Source organism: Misgurnus anguillicaudatus, chromosome 5, assembly GCF_027580225.2.
Source record: "Misgurnus anguillicaudatus chromosome 5, ASM2758022v2, whole genome shotgun sequence".
Taxonomy (NCBI): domain Eukaryota; kingdom Metazoa; phylum Chordata; class Actinopteri; order Cypriniformes; family Cobitidae; genus Misgurnus; species Misgurnus anguillicaudatus.
Window position 1 is genome coordinate 10030408 of NC_073341.2, and position 20460 is coordinate 10050867.

At 42.1% G+C, this 20460-nt stretch overlaps 1 protein-coding gene across 6 annotated transcripts in view; it reads right to left on the minus strand.

Annotated features, from left to right (window-relative positions):
- kansl3 (KAT8 regulatory NSL complex subunit 3) overlaps positions 1-14568 on the minus strand; it is a 33647-nt gene extending 19079 nt beyond the window's left edge. For 3 of the 6 annotated variants that reach the window (XM_055168092.2, XM_055168087.2, XM_055168091.2), the window contains exons 1-13: positions 14334-14567; positions 13457-13742; positions 10191-10361; positions 9896-9986; positions 7723-7908; positions 7304-7435; positions 3935-4051; positions 3688-3786; positions 3514-3585; positions 3355-3429; positions 1171-1328; positions 1018-1081; positions 703-864 (exon numbers count right to left, since the gene is read on the minus strand). In XM_055168092.2, the coding sequence (XP_055024067.1) occupies positions 703-864; positions 1018-1081; positions 1171-1328; positions 3355-3429; positions 3514-3585; positions 3688-3786; positions 3935-4051; positions 7304-7435; positions 7723-7908; positions 9896-9986; positions 10191-10361; positions 13457-13671 (1542 nt within the window). In that variant the 5' untranslated portion in view covers positions 13672-13742; positions 14334-14567. Of the gene's footprint in view, positions 1-702; positions 865-1017; positions 1082-1170; positions 1329-3354; positions 3430-3513; positions 3586-3687; positions 3787-3934; positions 4052-7303; positions 7436-7722; positions 7909-9895; positions 9987-10190; positions 10362-13456; positions 13743-13946; positions 14096-14333 lie in introns of those variants that run through there. The other 3 variants (XM_055168089.2, XM_055168090.2, XM_055168088.2) reach the window with 3 other exon arrangements.
- Between the last annotated feature and the right edge of the window lie 5892 nt (positions 14569-20460).

The window sequence follows — 20460 nt, forward strand, 5'->3', positions numbered from 1 at the left end:
TGTCCGTCATGTTTCTACAGTAGCACTAAACGGACAAACTGTTTACAGAGCATGTTTCGTCCACTACGTTGTCTCAGACGATGACGGGTTTGTCCTGTGGCAGCTACTGTAGCTTCCCTATGCATGTTAAAATTGAGGGTTGCGCTGTGGACTGAGCTGTTGGTTGCAATTCACAATCTCACCACTAGATGCCGCTAAAAACCCACACTGAAAGCAGTGCAGTAAAATGTTGCATGTGCCTGACCAAAAACGCTCCGTGCAACGACTGAATTTACGGCAATGGCACCAGTGCTACAGCTTTGCATGTGAGCCGTTGTTTCACACTGGACATAAATACAACATGCACATTGTGCTTTTACACCAGCAGTGTTTGTAGCATGCAAGGGCTCGTATACCACTAACTTTATTTAGGAGCTAAACCTTTTAAAGATAAATATGCTACTCATAAAGTTGAACATTTTTGACTTGTTTTATTTTGATATGGGAAAGTTATCTTTCCCAAACCAAAAAGCACATTTAAATCTGTATTGTGGATTATGTAGTCATTACACTGGACTACAAAACTGAATTGATGTAAAGCAAGAAGTGGTACACTCCTGCAGTTGAAAATAATAATTCAAGTTTTTGAAAACAAAGTTTCTGTATTATGGCCCCGGACCCTCAAAATATTATCAACTCTGATCTGGAGGGAGAGATAGGTACCCTTACAGCAGGTGAAGATGGGCGCGATCTTTCAAGGTCAAAGGGGAGTTCACGACGTGTCTTCTTTTTTTTTTCTGCATCCAAGTCACGCGTCTCACCCGAGCCATGACCGTGGCTATCAGTACGGGTCAAAACTCCGGTCAGAAAATCCACAATCTCATCCTAAAAAAGAGGAGGAAATATTACAGACCAATACAGCCACACAAAAGACCACAAAATCAGGACCTTACCGTATGTTGAATTGTAAAAAAACCCTGGATCTTCATTACAATACAACCTATAGGTTTTAACTTAAGGTAATTTTAAAATACTGACCTGAATACAACGATCCACCATGGTCTGGGTCAAACCCTCTGTTTTCATCTTAGTGGAGTTTATCCTAAAAAAAAAAGAATCAAAACCAATGCCCTTAAGCACAGTTTCAAACACCACATTTATGCACCTAAATGTGTAAAGACGTAAACACACCTCAGGTTGTCATCAGCCCCGCCGACAACTACCATGCTGTTATCGGCTCGAATCTTTTCCCTAAACTCCTCCATGTTTTCAGAGCTGCACTGCAGCGCATTCTGACCGACCACAAACAGCACTGGAGTCTTCATGTCCAACAATGGATCATCAACATCCTGCCAAACACAAAAACTAAATGTTAGACTTACAGTTAGCATTGCAGACAGCGATAACCTAGCGTTTGCCGGGCAGCCTATGTCACAGCATGATGTGCTCTTTTACAAAAATGTTAACTTTATATCAATATATATCTATATATTATTTACGCAGATATCTACTTCATATCTGGGTCATTCTACAAAAAAGGTGGAAATGTTTGTCCCTTGCTTTTGCAGAGCCCTTAATCATTTAATTTAACCGAATTATCCCATAATGATATATATTTAATAAATATAGACTGTCCTTAAAATGATGAGAGAGTTTTTTAATTTAATTTTCTTTTTTCCTTTTTTTTTTAAATGTCTGGTCCTGAAAATTGCCCTGTCCCTTTGATCATACATGGAAGTTGAACTGTGTACTTATTATGTAAAACCATGTTTTTTTTTGTAATTTACATTTACCTTTAACCCTGTATGAACTTACTACAACACTGAAATGGTAAAAATACACTATTAATATGAATAAAATCAAATAAATATTTGTCGCCCAAATTTATGTCATTGCTGTTACCCTACCCAAAGCACTTTTATTTTGAAACAATGCATCAGCTCTTTAAAGTTTTTCATGGGTCAAGAGGTCAGTCAAAGAAGTGCAGTGGAGAAAGGCAAACGGTTTGTGAGATGTCTTACCTTATTTGTCTAAAATTATCATGATATGTCTAAGAATTTTGAGATAAGATTTTTTGGATGTCATTAGTGTTACTCTTTTTTATAGCTGGGAGTGTTAAGATCTTTACATAAAAATACATTATACTGAATAAGTATGTGATTGTTACAACTCTGATGAAATGGCACATGGCTAATGGCAGCCATTTTGTTAAAATATTCGTTTTTTTTTTTCCGGTAAATTGTCATTGGTGTTACCATCATTGGTGTTACCGACATTAGTGTTACTTAAATGAGTACTTCCTAAGCACTATTCCTTTAACTGACCAACATAAAAGCATAAAAACAAAACAAGATGGAAAATTTTATGAAAGTTTATACGTTTTATCATATTCATTATCTATTATTATATTCTAATTGTGTCATTGGTGTTACATTGTGTCATTGGTGTTAAATCAAGTTTTGGTGTTATGAATGTATTTTCTTGTACTTTCTAGTAATATTTTGTTGTTGATATGGGATGTAAGACATTGTTGATTTTTCAGTCTTTGCATCAAAGCCTTTTTGGTTGAATATTTTTGTTGGTTTTAAAGACAAAAGTCAAACTGAGAATCAAACTATTTCATACAATTCTTGGTAAAGATTAAGAATTTTATTAAACAAATATTAATAATCAATTATTTTTCTTGCTGTTATCATTACTCTACTCAACCTTTAACTAAATACACAAGCTGTAATGAGAAAAAATATTTAGTATCAACATTAATGTTGTTTAAATCACAGGTAACACCAATGACAAATATATGACTCATAGATTCTTTATTAAAATGTATTAAAAAGTTAAAAATAGATTAAGCTCCCCGTTTTGCGGATTCGTCGATTTGACAAACTAATTAATGCTATTAAAGAAGTTTTGGGTATGTTGAAAGAAGTTCATTTAAGCAAATTTCCATCACCAGAATTCCACCTTTTCTGTAGAATGACCCATCTGGTCTACTTTGTGATCAGAAACCCTCCTACAGACTAAAGCTATATCTTATGAGACACAAACTGACCCGGAATATGCGAAGCCTCGGGTGACACACTAGGCTACTCTTACGCTTTGGTGCATTTCTAGTAAGTATATAGTTTATGATATCTTTATGCATTGAATTGTGGCATAATTGATATAGTTGGAGATAGCCATCCATACACCCCAGACTAATATAAAAAGCCTACTGGACACCGGCGTCTTGCATTCTGGCTTTGTAATTGCAGAATGATGCAGACACAGTATAGCAGAGCTATATAAACAAAAAAGCCAAGTAGACCACTGCGTTGGGCTTATGTCATAGGTTTACAGCATAGACGTGTAACTCTTGACTATATGTGCTCTTACCCCTCGTGGCCCATTGACGGTCTGAAGAGGAAAACCCAAACACACTACAGCTGTCAAGTACTCCATGAGGGAAACCTGGATGCAAACAAAAATGCACGTGAATTCATCAGTTCACAACAGATCAATCAGACAAGGAAACCCATGTTTACAGGGACTTACATGACAAGCGATCAATGCTCCCACATTCCAGCCCACCAGAATGATCGGCTTGTGAGGAAAGTGACTGTGAACCTAGATCATACGAACAAACTAGTAAGTGCAAGAAAACATTTAGATCAGATGCATTAGACTAGCATATAATGTAAAGTGAGTATTGTGTAATGAGCTGTGAACCTCGATAACCTTTCCTCTAACTGTGCCAATCATATGCTCTACACACTGCGCGATGCTGATGTTGGCACCACTGCCCACATGAATGTTAATGGGAATGACCTGAATAACCAACAAAAACACAGAAACAGTTCAGAAGACATCATACGCACAATAAAAAGCAGATAAATATAATATAAAAAAGAAACTGAAACAAAAACCATTAAAACAACTGCATCTATTTCTCCTGCATTCAAATGAGCTTGCATACCTTCCCGAGACAGGACAGCTGAGATTGCCAGAATCTCATTCGTCGAGAGGTAGAGAAGGCTGGGTTGGTCGGTCCTGATGGAGCTATCAGGATCAGAGGGGAACCAGGAAGTTTACTCTGAAAATATTAAAATGTACATATAGATAAGGTTTAAATTGACAAAACTAAATTAATGTGATATGGTACCATGAAACTGGTCATCAACCTTCCCTTTAAACTCAAGCTTTGTCTCGAAAGCTAAGATTATTCCACCAGCACATGCACATAAAAGAGTGACGTTGGCACCAAACAACCAATTGCATTCAACGTGGAAAGAAAGAGGTCCGCATATGTTTATGAGTAGTCAGTCCTCAATAATCATGCGCAAATGAATACAAAAATGCATTGAAGGCACTAAATTACATTGACCAAAATTTTAAACGCAACACTTTTGTGTTGCTCCCAATTTTTATGAGCTAAACTCAAAGATCTTTTTCTATGTAGACAAAAGGCCTATTTCTCTCAAATATTGTTCACAAATCTATCTAAATCCGTGTTAGTGAGCACTTCTCCTGATTAGACAACATGATTAGACAACATGATTATTGCACAGGTATGCCTTAGGCTGGCCACAGTAGAAGGCTACTCTAAAATTTTCAGTTTTACAGTTTTTTTATAAGGGTTTGTGCACAAACAGGATTAGAAAGAAAAAATATATTGCAATGCGAACTGTGAAATGGTCACGTCACTCACATGTCACTTTTCTCAAAGCTGATTAGTTGCATTTCAGTGTGCCAGATCTCTGATCTGGAACATGCCTTGTAGAATAAGTTGCTATGGGAAAGAACACCGCTTGAATTCGAGCTACTTTTATGGTACCCAAAACTCAGGACTGGCATAAACTAATCCTAATAGGGTTGTGCCGATAGACGATAGTATCGTGTATCGACGATCTTTAGACATATCGCCAATGAGAGGCTTTCATGGCGATAGTCATGACGATAGTTGGCGAATGGTTATTATTATTATTATCATCATAGTTTTACATTAACATCCACAATGCATGCTTTTCCTCGCATGAGGGTTTGTGGGCTTCACTTTACGCTGAGAGCTTGTAAAGAGAAAATTCCTTCTTGCACGTACCTGCACTTAATGCGTGCGTCTTGGACTCCTCCTAGCACTAAATTCAGCACGCCGCGTCATGAGCAGCTGCGCTTCTCTCTGTCTCACGTGCACGCACTCTCGCGTCTGTCCGAAGTCCAAACATAAACTAAAGTAGTAATCCTTATGTCTTTGTTCAGTTTAATGCGTTTAATGAGAGCTGAGGCAAACTTAACTTTTTGTTTAAAATATGACCCGCTGCATATTGGCGCCTCTCTCACTCTCGCGTACGTGCAGAGAGCTGCACTCTAATAATCCTGTTTATGATATGCATTTCAAGGAGTTGTAGCAACACGTCCCTCGTGTTTAATATATGATTGTGTTTAAAATATGATCGCGTTCCGCTAGACCGATGCGTTTTAAAAGGGCTCCTCTGAGAGCACCACTGCTTGACACGTGTAGCGTTCTGCCACCTCACCTAACAAATGCATTGAATTGTTTGTATGTGCGGGCACGTGTGTGTGTGTGTATGCAGATGCATGTTTTTACAGTTTTAAGTAGTCATGGTTAGGGTTTTAATAGTCTCGCGTAGCCAGACCTTCATACTGAAGGTCTGGTGTTTTTCGCTGCTTTTTCTGGACAAAGCCCACCCACAAGCTGTTTGACCGACATGTCAAACAACCAATCACAGTTTGTTTCGTCTAGCGTCACGTTTCGGACTCCTCACAATAACGAGCCGGCTGGCAACAAGTCAGTTATTGAAATAACCAGCTGCAATCGAATAGCATCTAAATAAACAACATTACTCACCAAAGAACAACGTTGTGCACTTCATCAACAGCCACACCAATGAGACGCTCCCGTTAAATGTCTGTTTGAAGCATATCTCTCCACTTTTTAGCACATACAAGCAATTCAGGAGAACCAAACTTTTTGACTCCACTAACTGCCTCAAGCAAAACTCTTGGACGTCTTTTAGAGAGTCTATGCTGCGAACTTTGCATATTTTTGAGAGTCCAATGTTTAGCTGATCATGATAACTGGTCATTATTATCCACGTGGACATGACTGATTCTCTGCATCAATGGAACGCCAGAGCTTTGTTTTCCAGGGACCGAAACTAATCGCGACACTCGCGTCTCCTGGAAATCCGGTTTATTTCAACCAATCAAAAGACGACTTTAGACATTCTCACAGGGTTTCCAGAAAAGTGTACGAAAAACATCAGACGTTCAGCCAACAGTTTGTGGGCGTGGCGTCTGAGGCTGAGACTAGGGTTTTAATGACGCGCTCGCATTAATGGCATCAGTTTTAAGAAGGTTGCGGTCATGACGGTGTTGCTCTTGTTCTTTTTTGTCCACCCATTAAATGACTTGTTGTTATGAGTAAAAAATGAACAAATAAAAAAAAGTAAACTACTGCCCCGCCCCCCCGATATTATCGTGTATCGCCAATCTCACAGGCTGACGATAGGACGATCTCAAAATAGGGCATATCGCCCAACACTAAATCCTAAACTTACCTGAACAGCCAACTAAACCAGTTTCATGGTACAGGCCCCTGTGTGTTTCTGTGTGTTTGATTACAAAGTGAAATAGAGGACCGTATATCATGATCTGTTTTTTGTCAAATAAACAGGTCCAATTACCTGAAATTATCGGAGGAAAAATGTATGTTCCTGAAATATGCCATAATTGATAAGCTCAGTTTTCTTTTGCCTACACATTAATGTAATGGTACATTCACACGGGGCGAAAGCGGTAACGCTTCTCATTTACTTTTAATGGGTGACGTCATGCGTTGCTAAACTAAATTGTGGACCCGTCAACCTCGCGTCACTACCGTCTCTCGTGGCAGAAGTTGAACATTTCTCAATTTTTCAAGCGCCAACCCACGCGTGCGCCAATTAGATCGCCTTATGCAAATAACCTAGTGCGAGCCAGCCAATTATGTTTATGCAAGACCGGAACATGTGTTGCGGCCACTATCATTGGCTAATGATGGCCACGCTTCAGACAAGCACTCCATCAAGCATTAACGCTTTTGCCCTGTATGAATGTACCGTTACTGTCTTAAAAAAATGACTTTAACTACTCCCAAATTTTTGATTGTGCTCCTACAAGTGCCTGTTAAAAATGTAAGCAGAGCCCCAAATACACTAAACATTTCCTCTTTTTTAATACCTTTTGTTAATATGCCAGCTATTCATTAGTGTTATTTATGCAACTTTCAAAGTTCTGCTACCATATCAAAGGTAAAAAAAAATACAGAATAAAGTGAGATACTTACAGGTTTGTTATGTGACAATACACCCACGGCGGGGTCCCACGGGCGCTTTAATAGCAGAGAAAGAGCCTCAGCCCCTGCCGCTCCAGTTTTCACTGAAGATGACAGCAACATCCTGTCAATCAATGACGGTACCTATGAGAACAAAAAAGAATAAAAAAAACTCAGATATGAATTATAATATAAACATAAATCTGTTCATAGTGCTTTAGTTGTCCGTATTTATCTTTGGTCTGTCTGTCCTGATGGTGGTTCAAGGTGATAATAATAATTCATTACATTTAAATAGATAATCAGTGATTTGAAGGAGGATTCAGTGCTCCAATGCAAAAGCAAATTTCTGTAGGAAATTCTGCAGTGCTGTATAAATCAATTTGTGAAAATCCCATAAGAAGCCGACAGACGAGTGTTTGTTTACTCACCTTGCTTTTGAGTGTCTGTAGCACATCAAGGTAAGCAGCGAGCATTGAAAGACTGAGAGACTCCACCATTGTGCTATGAAGCCACTGAGTCAGCTTTATATCCCAGTTGACGCTGGCCAGAGCGTGTCGTACCTTACCAGCACATTTATCCACAGCTATCCTCCTTAAGACAGGTTCATTACAGGCCTGTGAAGAGCAGAAAAGAGATATTAAGAGAGAACACAGCCTGCAAACTTTAATCGAATATAAAAAAATAAGATTTTTCTAAAAAAAAAAAAAGTTACATCTAGTATCATTTAAAATGTAAAAATCAATCATTTAAAATTATTTACAAGTTACAGGAAACATTAGTAAATATTAGTCATGACAGTATTTAGGAGAACATATAATAGGTACGTTTGATCAATTAAGTATGCTAAATATTTTTTCCTTAAAACTGACATAGTAAAAAAGCTTTAGTGTGCAGATGGTTATTTTTGGGAATTATGCGTTTGACCGGACTTTTTATGCATTTCGGGTGCAGAATTGATGCGCCCTAGTCATAACACACTATGTTCATTGGGTTTCTGGGTGCAGAATTTATGCCCTTGGAGCATCCTCTCATGGGAATCCTCGCACCATAATGGAAAGTTTATAACTGTTAAAACACAAAGAGAATAGATGCATCGTGTGCTCAGCACAAAGTGAATTGCATCCATCCAACGGCTTATTGAGACTTTATAAAATCAGATCTTTAGAATAGCCTACAGTTATCTTGTGTGTGCGTGTGTGAATTCTTTTGTTCGCTTCACCAATGGATTAACACCAATGAATTAACTGTTTCTGCGACCTTAAAGATAATGTGCATTTGTTCCTTCACATGAAGCTATTGAGTGTATTAGAAGACTTTGAATATAGTGCATAAAACGTTTATGCTGCTTTTATAATACGTTGTCCTTTAATAGCTTGTCAGTAACAACCACGGCTAACGCACATATCAAAATTGGATCTGTCATGTTGTCGTTTATAAGCAGGACACATTTCAAAAAGGGTATAAAAAGGGAGATGTTAATGGTCAGGGTGTAGGACAGAGGCCATCAGCGAAGGTCTGTCCGGACGCACGCGAGATGGACTGCGTCATCTTTGTGCAATAATTTGCGTCATTTACAGGTCATTTACAAATTAAAGATAGAAAAGTGGCGAAATGACAGTAGGCACATGTCAACATCCACCACATGCTTTAACATTTTTTTTCTTTTAACTGATAACATTAATCTAGGGATGTTCACATTGACCGTTTAACGGTTAACCGAAGGTAAGAATGTATGACCGATTAACATTATCAGTTAAAATAAAAAAATATTTGTTAATACATGGTGCGTGTAGCCATGAGCCGACAGACATTTCGCCACTTTTCTATCTTTATTTGTGAATGTCCTTGTAAATGACACAAATTACTGCTGCCCTGACGGTCTGATAAAGTAATCATTTGTATGAGAAATCATTTGTATGCGTGTTTGGAAGCTCGACGGAGACGCGCGCGTCCGCACAGGATGACGCGGTGCGTCTCGCTTACTTTCGGACAGACCTTCGCTGATGGCCTCTGAACCTGACCATAAACATCTCTTTGCACAAACGGAAAAGGCCACGCAAAAGCAAAACTTTCTGAAAAGCGTCCTGCTTTAGAAATGACAACTGTGGTAGATGAAACAGAGACAATCTGCCCTTTGGATATTAATCCTCTGGACTGATCGCGTGCTTTTTAATAAGGTAATTTTGCGTGAATATCTGATAATGTATGAATCCTGGTTCTGTTGTTGATCTGTCGCTGCTGTTTGCATGTTCAAATTAAATGACAACCGTCAACTGTATTTTTTACCCCAAGACAATTTCATATTAAAATCTTATAAGTTAACGGTTAATGTTCGGTTTAGAAGCTACGGTTGTCGGTCGGGAAAATTAACTGATATGAGCATCCCTACATTAATCTAAATAATGGTTAACAGGTCAATATTAACAGGTCTAATTATGCTATTTTATTGTCATTATATAATCAGTGACTTAAAATAAAAATGACAATAATATCAACATTTTTTCTTTTTTTTTTGGCACATTCAATCACCTTACAAAAAATAGCCAGAGCTTAACTTATTTTTAAACCCAGTTTTAAATCCTTAAAGGTTTGAAAACTCACCCCATCATTGGCCAATCTGCCCAGTCTCTCAGCCTGTAGAGCCTTCAATACTTTGTTAAAAAGCTTGTTTTGAGCCAAAGACCAGCCAGCCCTAAATCAGATTCAAGAACAGCAGTGTAACTAAGTGCTTAAAAATGTAAGTAAGTGAAATCAAAACATTCTTCTTCCCAACTTTATTTTATGTGTTTGGTGACATAAACATGTGGATTACTTAACAACTTTAAAGCCATTAGGCTATATATTCTTAATCAAACATTTGTGATATTGTAGCCAAGCACTGGCAGTGTTTCCTTACTTGTTGATATGTTCTTCCCAATCGTCTGGAGGAAGCGGTCCATCAGCAACAGTTCGGGCGAACAAAACATGGCGATCACACTCGTTCATTACATTGCGTGCTTTCTGGTTGTCGTAGAGGGGCACAGGAGTGGATGTGACCGTCTCCACGTCTATGGAAATGTCTGAATCACTGTAGAAGGTAACAAAGCAGATCCAACATTATTCACATATGACAAAGCTGAAATAGATGCTATCCTATTTCAGGATGCTAATATAAGAAACTGACTTTGAAATCTAAAAAAAAAAATGTTATTTAGCACAGAGCTAATGCCTCTGTTAAAGGATTACTTCACATTCATAAAAATAAAATACAGATAATTGACTTACTCCCATGTCATCCAAGTTGTTGATGTCTTTATTTGTTTAGTAAAGAAGAAATTTTTCTCAATTTAATAGACTTTATTGGACCTCAACCGTTTACAGTTTCAATGCAGTTTCAAAGGACTCTAACGGTACATTCACACGGGGCGAAAGCGTTAACTCTTGAAGGAAGGCTTGACCGATGCGTGGCCAACAGCCAATCACAGTGGCCGCAGCACATGCTCCAGTCTTCCATAAAGTAATTTGACCTTACGTATTTGCATAAGCACGTCGAAAGGTCATGCGTTACATATGTGAAACGCACACTTGCGTATCATTTTAAACAATAAACTGACACAAAGACATTAATTGTTATCAATCCACATACAACAACGTCTGAACGGTCCTCTTTCTCCACACTTGTAAAACTTTGGCCGGTAGTTTCGCATAAGTCAGCATGACCTTTCAATGTGCTTACACAATGCGAGAGGTCACGCTGGCGCTTCACACGGCTGGCACAAGACAAGAAGATGGGGTTTAAAAGTGCATATTTTTATTGCCGAAAATGACGATGGTTTTCCTAGATAAGACCCTTATGACTAGGTTGGGATCATTTAGAGTCCTTTGAAGCTGCTTTGAAACTGTAAACTGCAATAAATTCTATTAAAATGAGAAAAATACTGGAATGTTTTCCTCAAAAACCTAACAAAATGTGATGATTGACCTAGAGATAACAATAGCAACGTTCTGCCGTCTTGCATGCTTCACGGCTTTGACCAAAATAATTTAACAGCGTTATGTTTTGCAATAAACCTCCGTCTTGGAGTTGTACGCATTTGTGAGGCTACTCTAGGGAGCGCCGTCTTGCAGTGTTGCCAGGTCCTCGTCTTTTTTGTACTTGCATACTATTGTGGCACCTAACCGTTTATGGCTTTTGGCTCACAAAGCGATCAAGTTTTTGGGATTATTAAAAGTGTGAAGGTGCCGGTCCCAATATTTAGATTTTTAAGGTAATGCATATGGATTTATTTCAGTTTATCATGGGATTTTTCTTGTTTGCTCAGTGTAAGATCTGGCAACACTAGTAAGCAAGCGTTCATGCCTCTATCATTTTCTGCACTGCGCATACACAAGACTTTTTCCCTTTCTATGCATTTATTTTCTCAGAAGAGAGACCTGTCATGTCCACTATGCAGAGTTTCTGTAAATGCGGTTGTTACTACATGCATTTTGCAGGAGATAATTAGGGCTGAAACGATTCATCGAGTTACTCGATTAACTCAACTCAAAAAATTCCTCGTTAAATTCTTATGACACGCACTACACGCACCGAGATCTGATTCACACGGACCATGTTCAATGTTCAGAAAGCACATCATAGCACGTGATACATTTTGAATTTAGTTGGCGCGATGGCGAAGAGTAAATATGTCCATAAACGGCAGAGAGAGAATGTCTAAAGTCTGGGATCATTACATTCTTATTACATTACATTCAGCATCTGAACCGAAAACATCCACTGCTGTTTCACCAAGCGTCGATGAAACAAGGTAACGTTCGCTGATTTTAATCCCATACTGTATTTGTAGCGATGTCGTTATGCGTTTTAACTACATATGATTTTTAGCTTTGATGTTTTTAAGTAGTAAACGTATTCACGTTGAATTGCAAGAGAGTATAGCTTAAAAAATAACCCCTTCTTCACACACGCATGCACCCTCGTCTCTCTCACGCGAGTCAGACCGATCGCGCAATGCATCACATATGCTTAAACTTTTATGTAGCCACACAACAATAATTTCAGCTGCATGCATTTACTGTACACAGCGGAACGCGATGTTGTGATTTTTCGAACAGATTCTTTACCTAAAATGCAACGCAATGCAAGTGATGCAAACCAAATGCATCAAATAAATGTATGTATTTCTGACGTACCAAAATGCAATGGAGCAACTGAACGTCTGACTGGGCTGAGGCGTCACTCTTCCTCACGCACAGCACGCGTGCACACACACACAAACACAGGTGCACGTGCGCGCATACACACAGGTTGTTACCATAGCAAAATAGGCTCACCCCAGAAATGAGATATTATTTGTTAGTAGCCTAATGGTAAATGCTGCAGGTGTAGAAATGTACATAAACCAGATATTTACTTTGATGTCAGGGCTAGATTACAGCATGAAACCTGTTGTGCATATTAATAAATTTAAGTGCTTAATTGTTAGCACTGGCACTTATAAACACTAAATGGGTAAAAATTGAAATAAATAGGCTTATTTTTTGGAGCTAAATGTCAATACCTCAGATTTTTTTTTTTTAAATAAAAGCCAAATGCTTGAACATTTTACAGCCACGTCATTTTCCTTATGCATTATTTATTTTGGTTGTTTAAAAACACACACACATTTTTTATCCGATTACTTGATTAATCGATCGATTCAGTGCTAGATTAATCGATTACAAAAAGAATCAATAGCTGCAGCCCTACTTGTAAAATGCGTTTGTCAGTCCTGTAAATTACTAATGTGTGTGTACAGAACAGAATTAAGCACTTAAAGGTGAATTGACAACCGAATTTAAACGCACTGTGTACGAGTGAGGCATTTGTATCGTACCCAACAACGCCCATCAGCTGTGACTTATTCCACGCTATATACCAGCCTCTTGTACCTTATTTCTTACATAAACTCTGCTTATTTTAGTCCATCATCACTTTGTCTTCTAACCTCTGTTGCCCCTTTATGTCTGTATCTACTTTTTGGCTGGTAGAAGTGTTAATTTGCAACTTACGAGTTGACTTTAAACCAGATATTTCCAAACAGAGGGTATGATCTAGTAAGTAAACTAGATTTCATATATTGATATCCAACACATGTTAAATACCAGCCAATGATATTCTGCTGACAGCATTGCATCACTCACACAGAGGGTTCAGGCTGCCGTCGAGGGGTGACAAACAGCATGCGGGTGGGCCGTGCACTGCTGGCGTCCGGGTGGGCGTTCCAGGGTTTGGCATAGCTGTGGTCGAGGAACACAAGATCCAACTCTCTCTCGTGAACCGACAGCTGGAAGAGCAGAGATGTCCCCATCCTTCTAGCCGACGTCTGGAAATCTCGCTCTCCGCCAGGACGGAGCATGATCTTCTAGTCCCACACAGGAACCCCACAGTTCCCAAAAACAGGGGATTCTTGTACTCCAAACATGAACCCTAGAAAACAACACTCATTTGACATATCATTGTACTAAAAAGCATCATGTAAGACCTCAAAACTTCTTTGTTATTAAAACCAAGTTGCCAAAACACTTTGTATCATATTTAGTGTCAGAATGAAGTCATGGTTCGACACACATGGTAATCTCAATTCAATTTAAATTAGCTTTTCTGGGTTTTATCCCTGGGCATGACACTTACACATCTTATGGTGTCGACAGTAACGTTAAATGAAAGTTAAACCAAAACGAAAACACAACACACATAAATGTTGACGGTGTGGCGTTTGTTGACTTCTCGTTATGTCAACGGTTTGAGTTTACGGTTGACGCACGCGTGCTCCTGACGTGGGGAGCGGCGCGAGCAAGGCGACTCGCGTTTAGGGCCCGAAGTGTATAATACATACTATTCGCGCCAGTTTGTTATATTTTAAGCCTTTAAATCTTTATAAGGTACATAAACTTCACTCATGTCCTAGGTGGTTTGACCTATTAACCAACATATATTAAACAATACAGATTTAGTCTGTGTTGCCTAGCAGCAGGCTCTTAAGTTAGCTTTGACGCTAACTCGCTACTGAATACTTACTGTACACTGTCAGGCGCCTTTCATGTCCCTTCTATCCAGACAGCAATCTTCTGAATATCAAAGCAAAACTAAATATTCAGGTCCACACGATACGTGAAAAAATACTTCATGTAAATAATCCCCACTCTTATAAATGTTGTTGTAGGGCCAACTGTCTCATTGTTTTGCTGGCTGTCGCGCCACTCAGCGGATACTCTAACAAGCTGGACTGGATTTGTGGGGCTGAGAAAAAAACCCGAAATGGAGTTATTTCCTTCTTCTTCTTCTTCTTTTTAATGGCGGCTGGCAATCAACATACTTAGGAGCATTACCGCCACCTTCTGCTCCGGAGTATTATATTTATTAAACCCGTCATTTTAAGAAATTTAAAGAAAACTTTACTATTTATTTTACTTGCCCAGCCCCATTCTATTACAGATTTAAAATGTACCACCTGAATTCCATTCTTCTTGATTTCCATTATCATACAATTTCTTTCTTCTTCATATTTCTAACATTCAAGAATTGCATTAGTTTATTTGCATTGGACCATTTGGATGCTTCCCTAATATTCTGAGTGTGGAATGTCCCAACAATTTCTGTTATATACAACCTCTTCTTTACTTTTATTACCAACATGTCTTATTTTTGACTTACTTTGTTAATTAAAATGTAAAGGAATATTTCCTTTTGTTGTTGTCCCATTTTATTTGCAATCAACTTCTCCATATTAAAACTTTAATTTCAGACTTGCTTAGAGAAATTTGTAATTCTATTTCTTCTCTCTACAAAGCTTGTTTTGCAAATTTATCCACATTCTCATTTCCCTTTATACCTACATGGAAGCCAAATAAAACTGATTAAAATATAATTCTGAACCAATCTTGAATATATCTGTAAGATACTAAAAAGAATATCTTGATGACTGGATTTAAAAGACCTTAAACTCTTTAAAGCTGAGAGTGAATCAGAACCAAGCTTGCCGCACAAGCCCTGAAAAATGAAGCCAAAACGTCTCGATCGCCCCCCCAGTGACTGGTCCCAGTATAGGTCATAAACCCCGCCTCCCCATGTTATTCAATGGGACTTGTTGAGACCAACTAAAAAAATTAATTACACTTCAGTTATCTTGTTTCCGAAGCTGGTTTCTGTCATTTACTGTAGTTTTTATCACGCTGATGTAAATTCAAGTGTTTGTTTTTAAAATAAGTTTGTTTTTAGTTAGTTATTTAATGCTATAAAAACAGTGGTGTCACGTCATGATTGACAGCTGTGATATCGTGTGATATGCGCATTCTACGAGAGCGAGGGCGGGGTTTTGATTTCGCGGCTTCACTTCGTGCTCACTACTGCGCATGACTGGTCCCGAAATCGCTACTGTGCAGACTCAAGACCCTATAGCTGTGTCCCAATTCAGGGGCTGCGACTTTCTAAGCATGCGACCTTAAATATGAGCACTCGGTCTTTCAAGGTGGCAGCCTCAGAAGTCCGCGAAGAGAACGTAAGTTATGACTATAACTATGGATCTATGAGACCGAACGATGACCGTCACCACGGTCTTACCTTGAATGATGCAATCCTTCAACCTATCCTCGAGACATTATATCAACAAAGTCATGTGACCTCGGGAGGCCTGGCCGCCGTCTATAAACCCCCCCCCGGTGGCCACGCCTCTTCCTCTTGCCTGGAACGCCTCAGCCGTTCTGAGCGACAAGAGATGGTGACGGTCATCGTTCGGTCTCATAGATCCATAGTTATAGTCATAACTTACGATCTATTTCGACCTCACTCAGACCGTCACCACGGTCTTACCTTGGATGACAAGTACCATCAGGGTCGCGAGGAACAGGGGGCTCTGCCCCGTCACAAACGCGCCCCGAGGCCGAGAGGAGAACAGCTGAACCCAATGGTGTAGGGGATGCTACATTCACTCTGTAGAACCTGGAGAAAGTACAGGGAGCAGACCATGTTGCTGCAGCACAAATTTCTGAAAGAGGAACTCCTTTAAGAGCAGCCCAGGAAGCGGCCACGCCCCTGGTCGAGTGGGCCACCAGATTAGCTGGAACTGGGAGATCTTGTCCAGAATAGGTTGCAGAGACGTGTCCACAATCCAGTGGGATAAGGTCTGTTTAGACACAGGGTGCCCCAACTTCCTGTCACCAAAACAAACAAAAAGTTGGGTATGAGAGCGTCTCAGAGCCTGAGTGCGGGCAAGATAAGCCTGCAGCGCCCTCACTGGACATAAAGTAAGCAAGCTTGCATCCTCCGGTGGAAGAGCCGGGTCAAGCTGAAAGGAGCTTATCTCAATCACCTGGTTAAGAGTCTGATGGTTGACCACCTTAGGCAGAAAAGAGGGGTTCGGCCAGAGAGACACACCAGTGTTTTCGGCCTTCCATCTTAAACGGTCCTCACTAACGGAGAGAGCATGCAGTTCGCCAACCCTCTTAGCAGAACATATAGCCAAGAGAAAGGCTGTTTTGTGAGACAGAAACCTAAGTGTAGCCTGTTCTAGGGGTTCATAAGGAGCTTGAGTCAAGGCCTTCAGCACCAAGGGAAGCTCCCATGAAGGAGATCTAGGGGACCTGTATGGGCGTAGTCTACACACACCTTTAATGAACTGGGACACCAAGGGATGTCTCCCTAAAGTAACACCCTCTACAGTTTTATGGAAAAGGGATATTGCAGAAGAATACACCTTAATGGTGCTAGACGCCCTCCCTGAGTCCAGAAGCGACTGAAGGAAACGAAGAACATGTTGGACAGAGCAAGTTGCTGGATCCTTCTGCCTACTGCGACACCATCTTGAGAACACCCTCCACTTCTGGGCATAGTTAGAACGAGTGGAGGGAGCCCTGGCATTATCTATGGTGTGCAAAACCCCTTTATCTAGTCCCTGAGAGAGGGGCTGAGAAGGGGCCAAGCCCAGAGCTGCAAGATGGCTGGCTTTGGGTGCCATATTTGCCCCTCCGCCTGAGAAAGCAGGTCCGCCCTGACTGGCAGGGCCCAAGGCTCCCCATACACCAAGCGAAGGAGTGCAGGGAACCAATGCCTTCTTGGCCACCGAGGAGCTATCAGTAGCACCTTGTAATGGCCGATGGCGACCCTGTGGAGAACCTTGGAAAGCAGAGGGAACGGAGGAAAAGCATACAATAATCCTTCCGGCCACTCTCGGACACTCTCAGGGGACCTCCTTGACCCAGCATGGAGAACCACATCTTGCAGTGGGTAGTCGCTGTTGATGCAAACAGGTCGGTCCGTGCCCTGCCAAACCGAGTCCACAGGAGGGCCACTACCTCCGGATGGAGTCTCCACTCTCCTGGGGGAGGGCCAGACCTGGACAGAAGGTCCGCTGCCTGGTTCAGAACTCCCAGAATGTAAATCGCCCTGAGCGAAGCCAGGTGTTGAATGGCCCAAAACAGGAGTTCCTGTGTGACCTGGAGGCACTGTAGAGAGCTGGTGCCTCCCTGGTGATTTATGTGATACACAGTGCAGGAACTGTCTGTTCTCACTAGGACATGTTTGTCCAGAATAAAAGGGAGGAGAGCCTTCAGAGAAAGGTGAACCGCCCTCAACTCCAAAACATTGATGTGTGCTTCCGTCCAAGGTGGTTCCCACACACCTCGCACCATCCTGCCTTCCCAGACTCCTCCCCAACCGGTCAGGGAGGCATCTGTTGTCACCACCGTTCGGCGTGAAGGAATGAGCCCCAGAGGGACTCCTTGGACCAAAAGTGCTTGGTCCCGCCACGGACACAGAGCTTGGAGGCATTTACGTGCCTGTCCACCTTCGGGTGGAGTTTGAGGGCATTCAGCCATCTCTGCAGCGGCCGAGCCCTGAGAAGGCCTAAGGGAACGACAGCCACAGCAACCGAAATCATGCCCAAGCAGCCGCTGAAACTGAACCAGTTTCACCCGCCTGCCCAGCTGAAATTGGTCCAAGAGGGGCAGAATCGATTGCACCCTCTGCATAGTGAGAGACGCTGACATTGTGACAGAATTCAGACAGAGACCCAAAAAGACTGCCTGCTGCCTTGGCTCGAGGTTGCTTTTCTTCACATTCACTGTGAAGCCCAGGGACTGGATGTGTGAGAGAAGTGACCTCGTGTCCTCTGAGACTTGGCTGGGAGATGGGGCGCAAACCAGCCAATCGTCCAAGTAGGGAAGGATTTTCATCCCTGAGAGTAGGAGTGAAGACAAGGCAGCTCCTACCACCCGGGTAAACACTCTCGGGGAGAGGGACAGGCCAAATGGCAGGACCTTGAACTGGTATGCTTGTCCCTGGAAGGCAAACCGAAGAAAAGGCCAGTGGGCTGGGAAGATGGGCACGTGAAAGTATGCATCTCTTAGATCGATGGAGGTGAACCACTCTCCTCTCTCTAGAGATTCCAATGCCTGATTTGTGGTCAGCATCTTGAAAGGCAAAACCTTCATGAAGGTGTTTAACCGCCTTAGGTCTAAGATGGGGCGCAACCCACCATCTTTTTTTGGAACGAGGAAATACGTGGAATAAAAGCCAGCAAGCTGTTCGCTGGGATCGACTTTCATGATTGCATCCTTCTGTAGAAGGGTTAAAATTTCCTGTTTTAAAAACTGAGCCTGGACCAGATCCCTGACGAGAGTCATGCGGACCTGCGAGAAAGGAGGGGGACGGCGCCGAAACTGTAGTCGGTACCCGTTTGATACCGTAGCCAGTACCCACGGGTCTGAAATCTTTCTCACCCAGCTGTCCAGGCACAGCTGGGGATGAGTTTCGGCGGCTACCCCCATAAGGCCCTGAGCCTCTGGGGGGGCGCTTTCTCTGAGGAGTACCTCTGGCCGGAGGGTAGGGCCGAAAACCTTGCCTGCGTTGGGGTGGTTGTCCATAACCACCATTGGGGGGAGAGAACGCCACAGTCTACTGCCTGCCATGCCCCCAATTGGGTTGGTGCGGAGGCCGGGAGCCCCTGGGCATATACCTGGCAACAGCAGCCCTGCTGAAAGTGCGTTGAACGCAATCTCTAGTTCGCCGAGACTGCTCAGCCTTATCCAACAATCCTTGGGAGTCAGGATGAAAAACCTGTCCTGGGACAACCGGCATTTGCACAAGCTCTTTCCGGATATTTTCCGGTAGAGACGTTTGCGCCAACCAAACCTGCCGTCGTGACATCACAGCTGACGCCATAGTAGACCCAATATCTCTAGTATGCTGAGAATGGGTAACAAGGGCGGAGTCTATGAGACTCATAGTATCCTTGTCATTAGGATTGGCAGTCTTCCTAAGGGCCGCCAACAAAATGGCAAGCGCGTTACCAGAGCGAGCCGCCCTTGTGGCGGCATTGTAGGTGCGACACACCAGACTGTCAGTCTTATCGCCTTCTTTAACCGGACAGCGTGGAGTAGCCGTCACAAGCTCCGGGCCCAGAGATGTCAAGGCTGTCATTTCCCGTTCAACCGGAGGCATATCTCCCATACCAGTGTCGGGAGCATATGGTATTTTAGCCAATCTCCGGCAGCCTGCATTGAACTGAGGGGCCCCACTAGGGGCGCTCCATGCCTTTCTTAGCATCTGCAAATAATCCCCAGCCACAGGGACCGAAACCGATTGCTGAGACTGGGAGATACCTGCCCACACTCCCTCCACCGGAGCCGGGGGCACAGTCGGAACATCAAGACCCACAATCTTTGCCGCACTCAACACCTTGGAGATAATATCCATGGTTGAGGGCTCATTGTCACCTGGGTCGGACAAAGCAGACAGTCCATCTAAAAAATGGTCAGACTCAGCGGCCTCTTCAGCCAGCCCACCACTTCCAAAAGGGGAGGCTGGGGCATAAAGAGAGAGGGCGTCAGGGTGATCCTCATCTCCCTGTTGATAGGAGGTCTACCTGTCAGGGGAGGAAACCCTTGAGGGTCCCGCCTCTGAAGTGGGCCTCGCCACAGAATGTTGAGCCTCAATCTTTCCCAAGCGATCAGACAAACCACGTATGGCAGCTAAGATCTGGGACTGAGGGTCCGGTTGTGAATCTGAGCCTTGTCCCTTTCTGTGTTCAGGGGGGTCCTCACGTTTACGTTTCTTGGAGTGTTTTTTAGAAACACGTCCTGTGTCACCCAGTGAAGGCTGTACCGCTGAAGCCTGAACAGACTTCTCCGCCCTTTGGGCTCTCAGGGCA